General features: G+C 34.6%; 1 protein-coding gene across 1 annotated transcript in view; it reads left to right on the top strand.

Annotated features, from left to right (window-relative positions):
- The window catches only part of ROBO2 (roundabout guidance receptor 2), a gene marked incomplete at its 3' end in the record, with an annotated part of 582226 nt that overhangs the window by 479911 nt on the left and 80981 nt on the right, over positions 1–21334 (top strand). Inside the window, exons 8-13 of the mRNA XM_082624487.1 lie at positions 4276–4400; positions 9113–9284; positions 13795–14000; positions 18462–18543; positions 18977–19139; positions 20743–20909. Coding sequence (XP_082480613.1) covers positions 4276–4400; positions 9113–9284; positions 13795–14000; positions 18462–18543; positions 18977–19139; positions 20743–20909 — 915 coding nt within the window. The remainder of the gene's footprint in view (positions 1–4275; positions 4401–9112; positions 9285–13794; positions 14001–18461; positions 18544–18976; positions 19140–20742; positions 20910–21334) is intronic.

Raw genomic sequence — 21334 nt, 5'->3', positions numbered from 1 at the left:
AAACCATTTTCATTGCCACCTGGCAGAAATACTGAAACTGTGAAGTGTTATCAGAAGAATTATTGATGCAGTTTTTCATTTTAAAACCTCAAAAATAAATTCCTTCAGCTGATATCCCTTCACAGAAGATTACAGTATAGGTCTTGGGCAGAGAAGGAGAGTCTACAGAAGTAAAAGTGATTGATGCAGTTGGTTTTGGTGGCTCAACTTCAGATGACAATAAGAAAAGATGTACATTTTCAGAGACTTGAATACTTTTAAAATCTTTTGCTTTGTTAAATGCTTTAGTATCTTTATTTTTTAATTTTAAAAATGAAAAGATGATTCTAGTTTCAGCAAGATCAGTGTGATTTAATTTCGGGTGACAAAAAGCAATTTGGTACATTAGAAATACAGTGTATTTATAATAACTTGGAATAAAAGTACATTATATATAAACATCACATGAAAGGATTTTTCATAGCATGAATAACACAAATGCTGATAGCATTTCATTACTAGTCTTTAAAAAATCATTACTGTGTAAAAACTCAAGAAACTTTGATTTCCTGGTCTTTTAGATTATATCATCAGTGGTAAATATTGCACTGTGATATTGCAGAATTTCTTTGTCCTTTAAGAATTCTTATGAAATATTATATTTAGGTGCTACTATGAATATAGCAATTCTCAACTGGATTTGCTGTCCCAACTTGCTAAGCTTTTTCAGCCTCATATCTGCCTTTTCTCTTTTAGGAAGAGCATTCTTTCTAGAACACAACCTTATTATATCTTTCTTGCATAAGCATCTGTGAAAAGATCTCCATACTTTCTAGGGCAAAATTTAAGCTCCTTTAGCATAAATTATCTCACCCTACCTATGTCACTTCTGCATCCCTGATTTTATTTTAAAAATCATTTATATCCTCCTAACACATCTGCTTCCACAAGTCTCTGCCTGTGTCTGCCTCTCTCTGTCCCAGGTGACCTGAGTCCTCTCCATCTCGTGAGCTCTTAATTGTGCTTCAAAGCACAATTCAAACATAGCCATCTCCTGGCATCTTTCCTCTTTTTTCCTCAGCAGTTATTTGATCTAGTTTGTGCACTTCCACACTTTTCCCCCTGATGCCCCCTGCATATTTCTATTATTAAACAAATCATATTCTGCTGTATTTGTTTTATTTATTTATTTAATAGCAAGTCTCTGCCATAGGCTATGAATAATTTTTTATTCTGTTTTCTATCTCCTGTACCAAGCAGAATGTATCATAGTTTGTAGCCAGTTAATACATTTTTGAACGAGTAAATAGATGAATCATATATTTTGCAAAAAGTGGATCGATAGGTGTGGTTATTCGCCAGTCCTTATTTTGGAGGTTATGTTTTAGCAGCTGTATTAAAATTGTAGGATCTGGATTCCAAAAGCATTTTACAAAATCGCTCATCTATCCAAAGGTTTTTGAAAGCTTGAAAAATCAAATTTAAGAAGTCTATAGTTTAATATTTAAAGTACAAATGGTAATTTTACTGAGATAGATGATAGATAAACAGAGTAAGCATAATATGCTTAAAAGTATAAAATTTCTTTTCATTGCTTGCATTTGATGTTTTATCTGATGATTTTGATCATGTGTATTCTGTTATTACATTTTAAAATTATATAAAGAAGGATTTTATAGTTCATATGGGGCTCTAAGTTTTTACTAACTAGTTTTACTAGCTAGTTTTGAGAGCCAATTCAAATTCTTTCTGGTCCAAAGCAATACAGATGAACTAATAAGCTGTGTATGTGATTTTCATCAAAGACTGTTAACTGATTTTTACTATATTGACTTTTATTTTAGTTTTTATTTTTTATAATGAGGTACAAGCTAAATTACTCAGTACTTCTTACTTAGTGTCCATGTTGGCAGTAAACTTTTTTTCATAGAATTACTAAGAAGTAAAGAAATATACATTGATCTTTAAATTGTTTTAATGTATATAATTTTTCTTAGATATTTCAGATGATAGAGACCAATCTTAAGTATTTTGGGGTATAACTATCGGTGGTTTCACATCTCTATTGAAAAATGGACACTGCAGTGTTTTAAGAGTCATATCTAAAGTAATTTTGTAATGTTGATTTAAACTATCATTCGTATTAGAAAAAATGGAACAAAAATCAGTGTATCTGCTGATTCAGTGGAATTGTGTAGAAATAACAAGAAGATCATAAGAAGCAAGTAATCTCCTAAAAATACAGGGCAACATAAACCACGTCCTGTTCAAATAGATCCATAAATCTGGGTTCTTCATCCTTTTAAACTGAGTCTTCTATTATCTATAGCTGTAGAAGAAAATTTCACTTAGTAGATTTATTCCTTCTGTCTCTGAGGTGTGTGTAGAATTAGGAGGCAGTATAATAGGACACCAAAAAATAAGCCACTACAGATCTCGAGATTTTTGAAAAAATGCTGCTGCTGTTTCTATGCTAGCATTCTTGTAAGGATGAGTAACTGGTTGCATGTTTGAGGATACCCTACATTTACTCTGTTCTTAGACCTGCAGTTATGTACTCCTAAAGGACTGAAAGAATTCTGGGTAAAGGACTTTACCGAATGGTGCTTGCTGTTAAAATTCTTCAGCGTTCAAATTTTAGGACTGTGGCCATGTACACTGGGTTCTAAAACTTCGAGTTCATTTTAAAGTTTTTTTCTTGGTCTTAAGTTTTCTAGTATAAGCCAGGAGTTACACTGGAAACAGATGGTTAGAAAAGTCATAGAATAAACATGCTGTTTTCTCTTCAAGAGGAGTGGATTTTAGTATGAAGAAGATGTCCTTGTGAAAACGTCCAGTTACACAGTCTACTGTTTTTCACTTTCTTCTTTCTCTTTATAATTAGCACCAAATTTAAATCTGAACTTCCTTGGCATTTTTACCCCATCCTTTTATTTTCTACTGGAGTTCCTTGTACATAGGTCTCATTATTTTTGCCTACACCATTTTACTGGCCTTCCAGTCAGACTCCCTACTTTATTCACTGATCTGTCTCACTCACAATCTATATACTACATTCAGTAGAGGGTTAAAGCTTCCAAAAGTTTTGCTTTACATTTATCACTCCTCAGCTTAGAAAGAGTCGGAATAAAATCCTCAGTTTGTCTTCTCAGGCCATTCTTAGACAGGATACAAATCTGTCTTTTGTAGCCAATGCTGTTTATACAATGGGGACTTGCCATTCCTTTGGGATTACACACTGTATACCAGATGTGTTCTTGCTTCTTACACTTTGCTCAGTTAGCTCCTTGCTTGGAATATGTTCATTTCTCCACTTCTCTAAATGCCACCCCTTCCTCCAAGTCTCCATAATGTCCACCTCCTGCATAAAGCCTTTCACAGCTACCTTAACACAAAGGGATCCCTCTCTCCTGAAGTCCTGTCACAGTTATGTGTACTATAATTTAAGTGCTTCTCCTCTGTGCTCTGAGAGCACCTCTATCATTGAACTTACCACAGCCTTAGAGAATTTTTGTTTTCATTTTGCTGTTGTTGTTGTCATCATGATCATGTTCTGTATTTTCTCTTAGACTATGAGCACCTTCATGGCTGCAGGGTAGATGATTTTATCTGTGTACCTTTAGTGCCCAATAGGGGAACAGAGTAATTGCCAAATGTTTATTGATCTAAATTAAATGAATTAAATAGAATCAAGCACTTTCATATGTTTCTTTATATCGTTAGTTATCTTTGTATGTAATTCCCATCTCTTCAATTCTTTGATATTTTCAACACTTCAATTCCTCAGGTCTAGAATATCAGCACTTTGAGAATAGGTCTCATATTATTTTATTCCTTCTGGTATCTCTGTGTCCAGTACAATGTCTTGCAAATATTACAAGAACAATTAATGTTTGTTAGTAGATTGATTTCACAGGAAGGAGATGTCTGAGTAATGCAATACTTCTTTTTCTCTCTTCATTCAAAACACAAAACCATATTGGGAAACCATGTTTTTTCTTAAAAACTTTAGAATAGCATTACAAATTTATTTTCCTATGCAAGGATAGGGGCTGCAGGATTTACAGTGTACATTTAAAATGTGTCTAAGAATACATTTACTTCTTTCCTCACATTTGATAGAGTGCTTTTTTTTTTTCTTTCCCCATTGTGTTTTGAGAAATACTTTAAAATAAATCAAAAACTGTAGCCTCTGTCTGGCACTGAGCAATCCACCTAGTATCAGATTTTCTCTTTGATATATTTTTCTTTGTCAACAGTTTATATTGACACACTTTCTTTCCTTTTAAATTATAGCTCCTCCACAGTTTGTGGTTAGGCCAAGAGATCAGATTGTTGCTCAAGGTCGTACAGTGACATTTCCCTGTGAAACTAAAGGAAACCCACAGCCAGCAGTTTTCTGGCAAAAAGAAGGCAGCCAGGTGAGTGTAAGCCTTGACTGCTTTTCTGAAATCTCTGAACTCCCCGTCTCTAGTGATCCTCAAAGTTTGTCTTTCCTTTCTTGTCATCATGTTGAATTTATTTTTTTTCTGAAAGAGACCAATTAATTCTAAAATTAGCGGGAGTCAGATGCTTTAATATAACATTCTTTTTTTCTAGTGTTGATTGTCTAGTATTTTTATCTTACGTCAAATAGATACAATGCAGTGTAATCAAATTATCTGAAAAAGTCTAACCTCTAGCTGTTTAAAACCTCCTAACAGAAAGGTAAGTTTGCTTTCTTGCATTGAGCTACATTGGGATAAGTAAGTGAGCTAGTATATATAAAGCACTTAGGACATCCTGGGTGAAGGTAAAACAGTCAAAAATATTTCCATTATTAATCAGACTAGAAACTAGTTTCAACCCCCTTTCATAGATATATAGTATAAATACCTTTTCTTTACCGTTAATTCAAGCACGCTTCCATTTGAGTAGGAGAAATATGTTCTTCCATGATCCCTTCTGGATTCCCTCATGGTGGGGTTAGACAGGAAATAATACATTAAATACCAGAAAAAAAGCAAACACTTGTCTGGTCTTTGCTGTGCCCTGGTTTGTCCTCTCGGGGCCCTCTCCAGGCAGCATGATCTCTCAGACTCTGCTAAAAGCGAATTGAATACACCAGTTTTCTCATTTAGAACTTAGTCCAAACTTGGACAAGCACAAGCCTCTAGGTTCTGAGGCAATGAGTGGAACTTACAGCCTAAACCAGATCAGGAATTGAGTTCTTTGTCTAAAGACTTATCCGTGCATTCCTGAGGGACCTAGAGATATTTTCATTCTAGTCTCTCCAGAAGCATTCCGAAGGGGGCATATAGTTCACAGGAAGAGACCTACTGGTCTTCCTCCTCAGCACCCTCTGGTATTAGTCCAAGTTCTGGAAGAATTTCCTGGGCAAACATGGAAACCATGATTTAAAGTCTCAGGCAATCTAAAAACTTTGCCAGAGACGGAAAATGCTTTAGGCTAAGTTAAGAAAACTTGTTGATCAAAACTCGTGTATGATTATCTGGGTAGAGAGACATCAGGAAGTTTCCCTCAGCCATCATTTTGCATTGTTGTGAATTCCTTTACAGTTCTGTACCTCCCCAAGGTAGCAATTTTAACATCTCAGTATGGACGGGCAAATTATCTTTCTTCCTTTCCTCAATGCTCTTCGTTGGATTCACTTCCCCCATGATTTGTGGGATGTAAATACAGTGATGAGAAGGATAAGGTAAAGTTCTGGCCACTGCCTTATCCCACATCAGGATTGTTCCAGGACTTAGTTGTCATCTTTTTTTTTTTTTTTTTTTTTTTTTTTTTTTTTTGCGGTACGCGGGCCTCTCACTGTTGCGGCCTCTCCCGTTGCGGAGCACAGGCTCCGGACGTGCAAGCTCAGCGGCCATGGCTCACGGGCCCAGCCGCTCCGCGGCATGTGGGATCTTCCCGGACCAGGGCACGAACCCGTGTCCCCTGCATCGGCAGGCGGACTCTCAACCACTGCGCCACCAGGGAAGCCCTGCCATCTTTTTTATCAGTTAGTAACTATACAATGGATTTCTACTCATAGACTTCCTTGATTCTTCACTTAAAAATTGCTTTCAGATTAAAACATCCCAAACTCTAAAGTGAGTGTAAAGCAACACGATATAGTTATAACACACTTGAACACACACACACACACACGTACCCTGAAAAAGGAAAGAATTCTAAAGCCATTTTCCCTCCGTATAATTTTTACAATCTTTGTAGCACTGTTTAAATTTACTGAAGCTCATTTTCTTAATCTAAAATTTGAGGATAATATATTTTACTTCACATAAGTTATGAATTACTTACTTCACATAAGTTATGTGATTAAATTAGTTTATATGTAAAAATGCTTTACACATTTTGAAGCTTAGAAATGGGGAAAATGCAGAATGCATCTGCCTTCCCTTATTCCTGGCTGAAGTGGCAAGTTCATGCTTCCCTCTGCCCATGCACAGAAGCTCAGCACCACTCTGGTCACCTCTGTCCCCAGACCCACATCGTGCCTGAGAAGGCAGGAGGGGATGAGCCTGGAGAGCCCTGGTAGCCTGTCAAGATTCTCACTCCTGCCTGTAGCTCCTTCCCTCCACCTATTCGGGGAGGTATGGGGTCCACAGAAGTTACTTTCTCAAGCCACTGACAGTAAATATATTTATGTGAATTTGTTATTTATTTATAAATGATACAAATATAATGATATAAAGCAATTTGATTGTGGCAGATCTACACTTTAAATCCATATAGTGAGTTAAATCTCATTATAACTTGTTATCATGTAGATACAGCTATATCATGTGTAAATCACGTGCCCTAAAATAGCTTCAGGTTTATACATGCTATTGCATGAAATGTGTATTGGTCTTGTGGCCCAATGAGCATGATATTTAAATATGCTACATTGTGTTTTAATGTTTTTTAAACAAGTAATGATCAAATAGCATTAAAGTATTTCTTTTTCTGTTATTTGACAAAGTGGCATGTAATTCCAGAGATATTAATCTCTGGGAAAAATTTTCAAGTTAGGTGATTTGATTTGATTATAATCTTAGGCCTCGTTTTCTTTATTTCACCTATCTCCCTCACATGAGACAGAGGGGTTGGGTGAGAGAGGAAAGGGGAGAGAGAGAATGGAGATTGTGAATGAGAACAAAAGAGAAATGCTTGAGCAAATTGTAAATTTTCAAATCTTGAATTGGGATATTAGGAAAAATAAATTGGTCTTACTGTCTGCAGTATCCAATTTTTACAGTGATCTATGACTATCCATCAGTATAGAGAGTTAAGAGCCTGGACTTAATGGTCCATATTCCTCAATATGTGCTGATAATGCCAATTAGCACTAATAGGATACCCAGGCACTTCAAGGCAAGAAGAGCTCTGTAGAATTCCTGGGTTTCGCTTGTCATCCATTTTCTTTTGCCTATGTCATACAAACAGGGAATAAAGATGATGGGTTAACCTCAATCATATGCCATTTTCCATGTCATCGAATCATTTAGAAGGTGGACTGATAACACATTGTAGAGGAAGAGATCCCGGAGAGAATTAAGCCCATCTGATGTATTAGTGTTATGTAAATTAGTATTCTAATGGCTAATTGTAGGAAAGTGCACACTTTGAGTTATTGTATCATTTCCAAGTGCCTTTAAAATTTAGACCCTTCTCTTTCAGATGGTTTATTTCAGTGATATATTTGGATTCCACAGGAGAATTAGCTTGTTCTCAAATTATACTTCGTATGTATGAAAAAGTCTAGCCTTATATAGTAATACAAATTTTATAGGAAGGCAATAGCATTTTGAAATTATATTCCTGACATGCTAGCAAACATCACCTCTTTTAGAAAAGGTTTAATAACATAGTATGTTTATGTAAAGTGGGCTTACAGTGTCACACTCGAATCTAATAAAGTGGACATCCATCATGTTGCAATAAAGAGAAGAGCTTCTAATTAAAGTAGGACCTCGTTCGCAGGATTAAAGTCATTTAGCGTAATTGAAAAGTGTTAATACCCTATTTTATCCTCTTTCATTGCTATTACTTCAAGGGTAGAAACATTTTAAGGGGAAAATGTGTCTTATGCCTTTAATTGAATGTTATTACCTCCTGATTGTAACATATTGAAACTGTTTAATTACAAACCTGGAAAATTAATTACTATGTCGAGAAACAGATCCCAGAGGGTTATAATGTTCTTTTTTGTAAGTAAATACAACATAAAAATTGATATGTCCTTATTTATAATCCAACTTGGAAGCATATCTCAATATAATTTATTATATCCAAATTTTTTTTTAATTGAACAACAGTAAAGCAACATAGGTTATCCAGGTTAACCTTACTGCTGTCCTATAAGAACGTTCACAATTTCGTGTTTGGCTGCTTGTATTTAATATGAGTTATGTAGGAAACTAAAGAACCTTTTTTTTTGAAAGGGTAATATTATGAAATTCGTTACCATCACACGCATCCTTCAGAAGCATCCCACATCTTCTTTTTATTTTCAATGATTTGGTTAATCTTGCTCAGACGGTAGCCTTTATACCTAGCTCCTTTCAAAGCTGTTACAGCCTGCAGAAATCTTAAATCAGAATGAGATTCAGTTGTCTCTCTGGGTCAGTCTCAGTCACACACTTTTGAATACCTTTAGGAGGAATTGAGTTACTTATGTCAAATATTCAAAAGGGTCAGCAGAAAATATTTTTTGGGTTCTCTAGTGGTCTGCAGTTTATAAAACACAGACACAGTTGATGTTACCTTCCAGATTCTCACGATGTCTTATGAGTTGAGTCAGATGAGCATTATTATGTCCATTTTACAGATGAGGAAACTGCATTTCAAAACTGTTCAGTAACTCACAGAAGGTCAGGCAGAGAGTAAAAGGTCATGATCCAGACCTAGATGATTGTTCCTTCAGCCAGAGCATGCTCGCTTCTTAGAGCACATTATTTTCCCATGATGGGAAAAAAGTTTCCCAGTGAGACTCACTGTGCGGCCTTTAACCCTTTCAGTACCGTATTTTTAAATCTTTGTGTTTTCTTTTTCCAGCCACATTTCTCTAACTGCAGTAGCTGTTGTTAATATAATTTTCCTTCTGAGTGAGAAGAGAATCTTAGTAACATTGTGTTTGTTTCCACAGAACCTGCTTTTCCCAAATCAACCCCAACAGGCCAACAGCAGATGTTCTGTGTCGCCAGCCGGGGACCTTACAATTACCGACACTCAGCGCTCGGACGCGGGTTACTACATATGCCAGGCCCTAACTGTGGCAGGAAGCATTTTAGCAAAAGCTCAGCTGGAAGTTACTGATGGTGTGATATTATTAGAATTTGTTTTCCGAAAATAATGATTTTTATTTCAAAACTATGAAATTCTCTGACCTGTTAGTTAAATCCCTAAAATTAATGCTTATCTTCTAAGTTTGAATCTAGGTAAAATAACATTCTTAATAGTTTCTAATTCTCCCTGATTTAATACCATTTACTTCCCCAAAGAAGAACATCAAACACAATCTATTTTATTCTTAAAAACATAGTGATGCATTATTTTAGTGAAATAGAAATAGGAATGTTAGCTGTATATTTTTATTCAGTCTTGTGCTGATATGATTGCTTCTAATGGATAGTAATAATCTTATTTTACTAGAGGGGAGAGAGAGATAATCTTTATTATCAGTGGAAACAGAGATGACTTTTCAGTTAGCCAATCACATTATGACATCCTATGATGTGTTAATTACACATTCACTAAGTTAAATTAATTAAATACCTTTCAAACTACAAATGGATGCTAAAACTGTTTTTTTATTTGTATGTATGCACTACAAATCTTAACTGAAGCACCTGATTCAGGTGAAAGTTGAAGACCGTGCAGCACTCTTCATGTCTGATTTTTTTTTCCCAAGAGCTTTTTTGTCACAATTGACACGTCTGGAGTTTTAGATATTTGTGAACCTCTGAGCATTAATTTAAGCCATATTCTTTGATATCTTAAATTTAAAGAATCTCTCTTGCCCTCTTAGATTTGTGGGGTTTCTGATTCTCCCCACACCCACACCCTCCCACTCTGGGTTCTGCGATAAAAGAGCTTTGGGCTGTGACCTCTCTGATTCTCTTCTTTCTCTGCTGAGCTTCCATGCAATTCAAATTTACATGTAGATTAAAAGGTCATTTAAAATTAATAGAAAGGCAGTATTTTTTAATGTCAGCCCATGGTATTGCCTGATTCAGCGCCATGTCAGGAATGGGAATAAATAGAACAGACAAACATTAGCTGAGGGGATATTGAGCCGTTAATGGCCATACCTGCTGATGCAGCAGAGATTTACTGCTATGGAACTGGAAGAAGTCAGGTTCAAGGGTAATGGTGCCAAGAAATTCTTCCTTTACATGGACAAGATCGTCGATCCTTCAAACCTCCATATTTCTTTAAAAGAAATAAAATATAATTATTAATCTTTTTTAAGGTCCTATGTTTTCTTCTACTAGAAAAAAATGTCTAGAAACATATACTTGGAAAATAAGGTATTCTGGCCAAAACCTAAGTTTTATTCTATACTACTATGAAAGATTCCAAATATAATGCTTAAGAACTTATGGTATTTTACAAAAGACAGACTTTTAAGTGTTTCTAAATGAAGAAAGTGTTATGAAGAAGGCAGACCATATTTGTAGAAAACAAAGTTGATGATTTAGAAGAGCCAGTTGATATGACTGATGTGGTTCATGAAACAGGTGGATATTCAAAACTGTGCCTGATATAATGAAAAGGAAAACTTGTTTTGAGAAATTATGTTTGTTGTTGATATAATCTCTCAGACCAGTAGTAATTCTAGCTTTGGTTCTGTGGTCAAACTGAAAAGAGTGATAAGGACATTTAAATCTGATGACTGAGATGTCTCTGAACGTTTGGTTACAAGTGGCTTGAATATTAGTTGCTACAATGATTTTTACTTTCGTAAGCATTCACAAAGTCAAGATCCTTTTGCAAGAACGTTGAATGGAGGTTATAGAGTTATTGATTTTGACAGTAAAATCTAACTTCAAGACCTAAACACACACACACACACACACACACACACACACACACTTTATTATAAATAACGGTCTCTAAATATTAACTTGCCACATTGGCTGATGACTTCAGCTTTTATTCATAGTTTTGAATTTTTCAGACTGGTTAACAGTTTAATAATATGCAAGTCATCCCCTTTTGAACATGTTGCTTGGTATGATCCAGGGCAGTTTAGAGCCAAATGAAATTCCAATGTAGAATGAAAACATATGTCATGTTCAGAAAAACAAGCAAAACATCTATAGTGATGTTTCTGTTGTTACATTTTTGTACTTAGACTCCTTTTTGGAAATATTTTTAACTCATGTGTTCACATGAGATGAGATTGTTAATGGTGATGAAAGCTGCTGTTGAGTGATAATTTTACTTATTATAGGTAGAGCTAAGATCTTTCATACACTTGAATTTCAAAACATCCCTTTAAAAGACCTTCTTATTATTTCATTAACACTGTTCTTCATTTCTTTTCTTCTCTTAGAAAATTTGAAAATTGTAATGAGAATTCTGAGTAGAGCCAATAGAATCTAAAAGGACTGGAGAGAAGAAATGTACAATAGATGTCACATCATGATCTTACATGAATGGTTTATTGAGGATTCACAATGCATAGTTAGAGAAAACCATGGAATTGTTCACAGATCACTGGAAACCCTAAATGTTCATTTAACCCCTGACCTTAGTGTCATGGAAACTTGTGGTCATCTTTCACCCATAACATCCTTGAAATTGAAAGTTCTTTCTGGCCAGGAGATTTTCAGTTACTTTTTTGATCAAATTCATTTAAAAGACAATGAGCTACTCATTTGGACAGTAAAAAAGAGAAAAAAGAAACTAATTGTATGTCCTTTGACCATATATAATGATTTCAGGGATATGACAGTAAGAGCAGGTTATAAGAAGTTACCAGAATTCTATATAGATATTTAATTTGAAACAAAGAAGTAACATTATATAAAATTTAATAAATAGTTTCTTCTCTGGTAATGCAGACCCATTTTTCTTACTGAATTTTAAAATTATTCATAACGTTTGGTGAATTGGCCTTCCATTTTTGACTCAGAGAGAAAATAAATTCCACACAGCATCCAACTTGAATATCTATTTGCACAATTATTGCCAGATATGTCAGAATTGGTATAATATTGTGCTTTCACGTTCTCTGAAGATTATTTAATTTACTTCTAAAATGAAGAATTTGATCAAGAAAAGCAGTGAACTAAATGGATCTAATTTTTATTTACAAAGAATACACAGAGAATCTTGTTTTCCTTAGGTTTTTATAAGGTTTTCTACATATACACACATTTTAATACATATTTTAATATAACAGGTTTAGGTTGATTGGAAGTCCACTCTATCTTCACATGCAGGGGACCTCTATTTAAATCAAGATCAGTTGGCTTTCTCATGGTAGCCTCTAAAAGGGCTGTTTGATTTAATGTCTTTCCCCCAAACTGTGAGCTCTACAAATAAAAATACACATAGATTGAGAAATATATAAACATATAAACGGGTATTTGTAAAAGCTAGTAGACAGAGGATATTAGAGCATTAATAAGCAAAATGACTTTTTTTTGATTATGTACATAGTAATCCAAGATGACCTTGAGAAAAAGCACTCTTCACAGTTGCTTAGCAATAATTCAGATTCACCATCTTTTTCTTTTTGTGGAACTTATATATATATATTTAAATATTATATTTGTTATTATTATATATTATTATACATAATAAAGAGCATATTTGGATAATTAACCAAAACCTATGTGAAGTTTATAAAACTTTCTCTTAAGAAATCCTTTCTTGGACTTGAATATATCAGTTTCATTATGAGATGGTCTTCTAATGAATTGTAGATGAAAGCCTGCCTCCAATTGATTCCATATTTTCATTAGCCATTTAAATATTACTATACCTTCTGATACACTTCCTAAATCATTATATAATACTTCTAAAGGCACTGATGGTACTGCTACAAATCAATATTCAATTTAAAAAACAGTGAATTAAGTTTATGAAATTATGGAAAATTTACTCAACTGATCACAAAAATGGATATGTAAACACAAATTTTCATGAAAACGCTATTTTTGTCATGTCATAAATATGGTCTTTAGATTTTTTTGCTTAAATGTATAGACTAATTAAATTATATCATCCACATTATATTACTATAATCTAGAGCCCAATATCACAATTTTAGAAATAAATCATTTATAGTCTAATATTTTAACATCATCAAAATATTATAGTCTATATAAATAAAGCTGGCAACTGGTGCTATGAAGGTAAAATTATGTATTACTCATATATTTATAATAAAAGAAAAAGTGAAAATTGATTGTACTCATGTGATATTCCACAGGCTTTCTTAAACATGCATATGAGAGACAAAATGGCCATTTTGCAAATGATTACCATAAGCTCTCAACATTTTAATTTTAATTTTAATTTTAATATGATTAAACCTTTCTAAGATGTCAGAATTTATCTTATTATCATCTTAATTATAGGTAACTCAGAGTAAGTTATAAATATAGTATGGCTTCAGTAAAATATGTACAGGTGTATGTATAGTAATTATAGATGATAGATATATAATGGATGTAGAATATTACAGAAAAAATTATAAGTAATATGTATGACTTTGGGGCTTTAATCTTACTTTTGATATAAGACTACTGATGATATAAAGACTACCAAGTTTCATGAAATTAAAATATCCTGAAAAATATCTTTGTCCTTTAGTTTTGACAGATAGACCTCCACCTATAATACTACAAGGCCCAGCCAACCAAACGCTAGCAGTAGATGGTACAGCATTACTGAAATGTAAAGCTACTGGTGACCCTCTTCCTGTAATTAGCTGGCTAAAGGAGGGATTTACTTTTCTGGGTAGAGATCCAAGAGCAACTATACAAGAACAAGGAACCTTGCAGATTAAGAATTTACGCGTAAGTAATGTTGGAATTTGTATTTGGATCTTCATCTCAACAGAAGTATGTACTTCCCTAGGGAAAAACTGTGTTGTGAAATTAAAATCTTACATCCCTGCATAATTGCTATACATTTTATTATAGACCCTGTTATTTCTTATTTTACAAATGGCAAATTGAAATTAGAGGGAAGTTCATTGTCCTTAAGTTAATTATAAGTTCATAACAGGCCTAGAAACTTTTTATTCCTTCATTCTATCCTATATGTATGTAACCAATGAAACTAAAAAGGTTAAACACATAAAGTTAATGATAGTAATAGTACATTTAAAATAATTGAAAAGGAGAAATCCTTCTGATTTACTCTCATGAACAAGGGAAGTTCATAATGAAACGTGGATAAATTGGCTCAGCCAAACAGTTATGTGGAAAGTAATAAAGAGATGAGACCGATGACTGCATAGGAAGCAGGTTTGGCTAGTTGGTAAAAATATCTTACATTTTAGGTAAAGTTGCTGTGCAGTTTAGATTTAAATCTGTGCACAAGAACAAGCCATTGCTGGTCTTTTAACAGAAGATGACATGATAGAAAATGACCATTCCTTCCAACTTACCAAGTTAGACTTGCTTCAGGAGCAGCTCAAAATAAATGTTTACTTCTGAATATTATATTAGCTATCTACTGCTGTGTAACAGTATTAGCAAACACTTCACAACACTTGTGTTGTTAGGCTCAAAACGACACGTTTATTATCTCATATCTTCTTTGGGAGCCTGGGCATGACTTAGCTGGGTCTTCTGCCCTAGGGTCTCACAAAGCTACAGTCAGGGTTGTAGTCTCATCTGAAAATTGACTGGGGATCAGTTTGCTTCCAAACAACATAGTTGTTAGCAGCATTCAGTTCTTAATGGCTATCAGACTGGTGACCTCAGCTTCTTGCTTGCTATTGACTGAAGGCTGCCTATGGTTCCTTGCCATGTGGATATTCCCAATATTATTGCTTGCTTCCTCAAAGTCAACAAGGAAGAGAGTCTTTTAGCAGGACAGGATTACAATCCTATATAACATAATCACAAATGTGACATCTTGTCACCTCCATGACATATTTTATTGGCCAGAAGTAAGTCAACAGGTCCTACACACACTCAAGGTGAGAGATTACACCAGGTGTGAATACCAGAAGGATGTTATCATGGGGGCCACCTGCCCTCCACAAGTATAGTCAATTCATTCAACCAAATATAGAAAGCCTCCCCTCCATGTAGCAAGCACTATGCTAAAGCTCAAGAGTATGTCAGAATAGTCACAAGATTGGGAATGAGGGCCAGAATTAGGGTGGTTGATGTAATAGTACATGAGGAAAAATTGACTGAAAATGATTCAGTGGAAGAACAATTAGTAGCATCTGGTATCTAGGTATAAATTGGGAACCAAGGTGATTAAAAAACAAACGAAAAGATGTTGAACTTTCCCATTCAGAAGCCTGAGGAGGAAGATAAAATATTTTTATTATGCGTATTTTCAAATGATCACAACGGGGAGTGTTTTTTTCTTACAATGTAAATTATTTATAATCACATGTTTATCAGATGTATAAAATACGGACACATAACAAAAAGGAAGAATGACTTTTTTTGTAGTGTGCACATGCATACACAAACACAAATCTTTTGTTACTATAATGAATGTATATATATATATATATATATATTTTTTTTTTTTTTTTTTTTTTCTCGTACGCGGGCCTCTCACTGTTGTGGCCTCTCCCGTTGCGGAGCACAGGCTCCGGATGCGCAGGCTCAGCGGCCATGGCTCACGGGCCCAGCCGCTCCGCGGCATATGGGATCCTCCCAGACCGGGGCACGAACCCGTATCCCCTGCATCGGCAGGCGGACTCTCAACCACTGCGCCACCAGGGAGGCCCTGTATATATATTTTTTATTTTAATTTTGAGATAGGCATTAATTATTGCTCTAAGTAGACAAAATGCTATCAAATTCAATTTAAAGAAAAATAAATTAATACAGGTTTTTAGCCTGTCTTTTTATTTATTGTAAATTAATTGTAAACCTTCTTTGGACAAAATGGGAGTTATTAAAAAATTAATGCCAGCTCTCCTTGAGTAAACAATTTAACCTCTCTCTTTGAGCTAAAGGCAGACTTCTTGGGCCATGGAGGTTAATGCATTTCCAATGTACTGCTGAATTAAAGGGTGTGCTTGAACAGTCGAGACCCCCAATAGTGTTTAAAAGTAGCAATTAAAGGTGGGTGCTTGATGATGTCAAACAAAGTTTGAGCCCCTCTCTCAGGCTTCTGAGTAGTCTTTCTGAGATGCATACTCCTGGGAGCTTGTCTGCAGCCAGCTACACAAGGAGAAAAGTCGGTGAGAGAGTTTGCCAGCACATTAGTCTTTTTCAAAGCACTGATTAAGGATGAAAAGAGAAGGACAGAAACGATATGAAACACTCATGACCAGAGAAGACATTATTTAAAGTTAAAGGAATAAAAATGAATATGGTGATGATGATGGTGATACAAGAGTGAGCTTTAGCAATGATATTTAGGGTTTTCATATCACTTTTGATAAGCTCCACAATGAAAAAACATTGTTATTTTTTCTGTAAGATGACCGTCTTTAACAGAAATAAAATGTTTTACACTACTTCACTGATATAGTCAAGAGAGGGTTTCTGTAGATCATATTCCTTTACGTCTTACTTTCTTTTCCAGTATTTAATGCAAGGGGGGAAAAATAATGTGATGAACACTGTTCTCATGGTCCAGTAATTGGTAGCTGAATCCGTTTCTTTTGAGAAAGAGAACATTCCAATAATCATTAAAACCTACCTACCACAGCTAATGTCAGACTTGTGTCTCCACACAATGACAAGGAGATGCAGTTAAGAAGCATTACCTAGTATTCTTCTTTTAGCATTTGCACATAATAACAACTGCTACATTTTAGTTCAACTGCTATAATAAAATGCAAATGTTTTACTCTTTCACAGACTATATTCAAATGAACATCCCATTAAAATCCAACCTTGGCTCATTATATTTAGTTTGTGAGTGATGCTTCTTAAAAGCAAAGGTTTCTAATGACTATAATGCGTGCACAGCCACATTTGAAAAAATGGCTCTTTCTACAATGGCTATCCCCCATCTTCCCTTGGTATAATAGAAGACAATTGTACAGAGATAATATGGCAAAGAATGACGTGACAGAGTAATTTGAAACTTAAGTTAAAATACATAATGCCATTTAAAATCAATTAAAATTGTGGAACCGCAGTAACATCCAGGCACTAATGATTTACCTGAGAATCAGTTGTGGAAGGTTGAGTCATCAATACACTTGCATTTTGAACCCAACAGATATTATATTCCATGAACTCCCATATTTTATCAACAATTAGACTCACACTCATCATGGAATTTTAATTCTACATCTTCTGCTTTGCCTTATTCTGTTTGGTCATCAGTTTCTCTTCCCAGTCTCGCTTTTCCTTCACCCCTAAACTAACGTGAATGAATGTTGTTTGCAATTTAAACCCATGGAGCTCAACCACAGGGAGGATTTTTGATTTACATATTACGGATCTTGAAGTTTTTGTCAAGGTATAATCACGGAATCTTCTGCTTTTTAACATTTACAAAAGGGAACTCTTGATTATATTGTCAACTATTCCTCAAAGTCTTCTGCTGCTCTTCAATGAATAACAAAAACATTTTATGTAATCAGTGAAAGACAGTTTTTAGTATGCTTTAAAAAGTGTTATGGATTAGGTGATTTCTGTGACCCTTTCAGCTCTCTATTGCAATGATTCCATGGGTATCGTTTGCTTGTTTTTAATGACACAACTTTACTTTATTCACTGTTACACTGCTACAATTTTAATAAAAGTGAGTACTGCACTCTTTAAAAGGAAAGATTTAGTTTTCCTTTTAAAAAAAAATTCTTCTTCACTTTTCTCCATGTCTTTAAAAAAAAGAAGTAGGTCTGCCCCCCTATTATCTTAGTGCTTATTTACTCCTGGGTATATTTTATTCTGTGAAATACAGTTTATTGAAGACAAAGAGGACAGCTTTGCATTACTGATCTCTGAATGTTTATAGGATGCTGAAAAATTCTGTCCTGAGTTATCCATATCTAACTCTGACACAGTGAAGCACCAACATAAACTGGAATTAAAAGATAAGGGGATTGCTGTGGAGGCAAATAGAAAGACAACTAAAGTTTACAGACAAATAGCATTTAGTTGTAGAAATATAATAAGAATCTGTGAATCACCATTATGAATAAAATACATGTGCTTATTTTACTATTTTATGTGTGCATATGATTGACTCTAATGTATAATTTGGACAGCCAAATGATATATCACATTTTCGCAGTCAAATATTGCCTTGTTGAGATTGAGTAATTATTCTACAAATCAATTAAAACAATTTTATTCTCTCCCTTCTATGCCCACTAGATTTCTGATACTGGCACTTATACTTGTGTGGCTACAAGTTCAAGTGGGGAGACTTCCTGGAGTGCTGTGCTGGATGTGACAGGTGGGTTCTTTGTGAACTATTTTAACGGAAGAAATCTTGAGCCAGTTTCAGTGATTAGCTCATTATCAAATAACAAGTTAAAGAGAGATCAATTTTTTAAATTTATTGAATGTAAAAACTAAGCTTTATGCCACTTTTCATTTCTATACCTCTTGGTACATAGCATTGCACATATGAAATATGATACATTTGTCCTTCATAATCTTGTTATTTCATTTTCTCTGTCTAAAGAACAAATAAATCTAATGATCATGTGTGAAAGTAAATATTTACTAATATGTAGGAAAAATCAAATATTCACTTATATACTTTTGATTCATGAAGATGAATTGCTCACTGTCTATTCAAATTCTTTAATAGATTGTTTTCCTTTTAAGCATCTGTGTCAGCTTATGCAATCAGAAATGAAGCTTTTTCTATTTGTCCTCTCTAGAGTCTGGAGCAACAATCAGTAAAAATTATGATTTTAATGACCTGCCTGGACCACCATCCAAACCACAGGTCACTGATGTTACTAAGAACAGTGTCACCTTGTCCTGGCAACCAGGTACCCCTGGAACCCTACCAGCAAGTGCATATATCATTGAGGCTTTCAGGTATGAGACTGTTCCTTTTTTCTCCACTGGGTTTTTGCTTTAGCTCCTATATCCTAAAATCTCAAGTGAGCTATCCTGCTGTTTTATTCTAAGGACATGCTTAAGCAGTGCATTTTAAGAATTTATCTTTTATATCTGACTTTATTCAAGAATAGACTTTAGTTTTATTTTTCATTCATACCTTAATTATACGATTAAATATACATTATCCATGCCTACATCTATAGGGATCTAGTTATGACATAATCATTTAGCTCTTGACCATTGTAGGGATTTATCAGATGTGAATTTTGGCTTTAGAACTAAGCAGAAAATAATTTAATTAGGCACAGGCACTTTTTAAGTTATGCAACTGTTATTGAGGCATGGAAGCTTGGAATTTTACTTCCTAATAATTAGAGCAGAATTTAAAATAATTCCAGTGTTTTATGCTATATATTTGAATAAGTGTATTGGCTATGCCTAAGAGAATATTAAAAGCTACGATTAAGAGATTGAGTACATGCACTTCTGATTGCTGAAAGGAAAAGGTATGTCAAACTGTTATTTGAAATAATTGCCGTCAATTCAAGGAAATAGACTATAAATTAGCAAATACTAGTATAAAATTTTTTTATGAGAATTTGAAAAAAATAGTTGTACTAATGGGAAAATCTGGCTTCATATTTAGTTTCAATGTGCTTCTGTTTGCCATTATAAGTATAGTGATAGCCTCTCTCCTTTTTAAGCACTAGGACAAATCATCACTTTCATTTTAGGTTTCCCTAACCTATTAAAGTTAAGGGTCGATATATAGTTTTCAAATTTCAAAACAGTGTTTTTCTATAAGTTTCATGCTTTGATGTAAAAAGACTTCTAAAAAATAAACAGACAGCCCTGAAAATCACATTTCCTCCTCATTCTAAACAAAAGCAGCATTTGACCTTAGACAAAGTGCTATAAAAGGGCATCCCATCAGTAGATGACTGTTAAAGGGTCCACACATACAGATTCAGAGATATTTCACCATTTGGAAGTGATAAATCACAATATTGTGTAATGTACAATTTTATTAAAAATGTGACCCAGGGAAAATATTCATTACATGCTTCCTTTCTTCTTTTACAGATATGTAGTTTTAGAAGGCTCTATTATAATATTGCATGTGGAATTGATGCAAAAGAAAACACACCTTGTAACAGGAAAATGTATTGGCATAATTTACTCTGTAGTCCATTTATTCTTTCTACAGGTTAATTCTTTTCAAGGTATATATACATACATTTACGAGGACCATATTTATTGTATAAACTTGATGTTGTGATCTTGGCCTCTGTTCCTTTTACAGGTATTCATTTAGTGGCTGCTGTGCTTTAGCAAAGGGCTATCACATCTCCTGGGCTGAGTTTAATTTTGTTGTGCATGGCACTTCCGTTAGGTGGGCTCGGCTTTGTTGTTGAATAAACTGAAATCATCCAAATGTTTCATTTATTGGGCTGAACACTTCAAGCGTTGTGTGTGTGTGTGTTTAATTTTCAGCCATTAACCTTTGTCATTGATACCCAACTCCATTTCCAACACCCTTATGACTGCTGTTTAAATGAAATTTCTGTTCATGTTTCAGCCAATCAGTGAGCAATAGCTGGCAGACAGTGGCAAACCACGTAAAGACCACCCTCTATACAGTGAGAGGACTGCGGCCCAATACAATCTATTTATTCATGGTGAGAGCAATCAACCCACAAGGTCTCAGTGACCCAAGTGCTATGTCAGATCCTGTGCGCACACAAGGTAATTTCAATAGCTGCAAACATGACTGTTTCTAGAAGGAGGCATTAAACAGATCTTTAAGGACAAAGGGGTTGCAGGACCAAAGATAAATGTGACTGCATTGCTTATTATAATGTTTCACTAGACCTGATCCAGTGAAAGAGAAGAAAACTTGTTGTTCATGTTGGTGAGTGTCCTCTTTCTGGAGCTGTCAGGGTCTATTTGGTAAAAAAGAAACAGAATAATTTGGTACAACTACATAGTAAGTTAAATTGGTGCTTAACTGTAGGGCTTTACTATATTTCAAAAGAAGGAAAAATGTTTCTCCTTCTTTGAAATTAATTGTACAATAGCAAAAAGTGATCTTTAATGGATAAAACGCCCTGTTAGGGATATCAAAATTACTTCCTCTAGTTCAGGAATTGTGTTTTGATAGTGCAGTGGGT

This window comes from Mesoplodon mirus, assembly GCF_964341445.2.
Source record: "Mesoplodon mirus genome assembly, chromosome: 6".
Lineage (NCBI taxonomy): Eukaryota > Metazoa > Chordata > Mammalia > Artiodactyla > Ziphiidae > Mesoplodon > Mesoplodon mirus.
The sequence above is the reverse complement of the archived record's forward strand: the minus strand, read 5'-3'. Positions and strand labels throughout refer to the sequence as shown.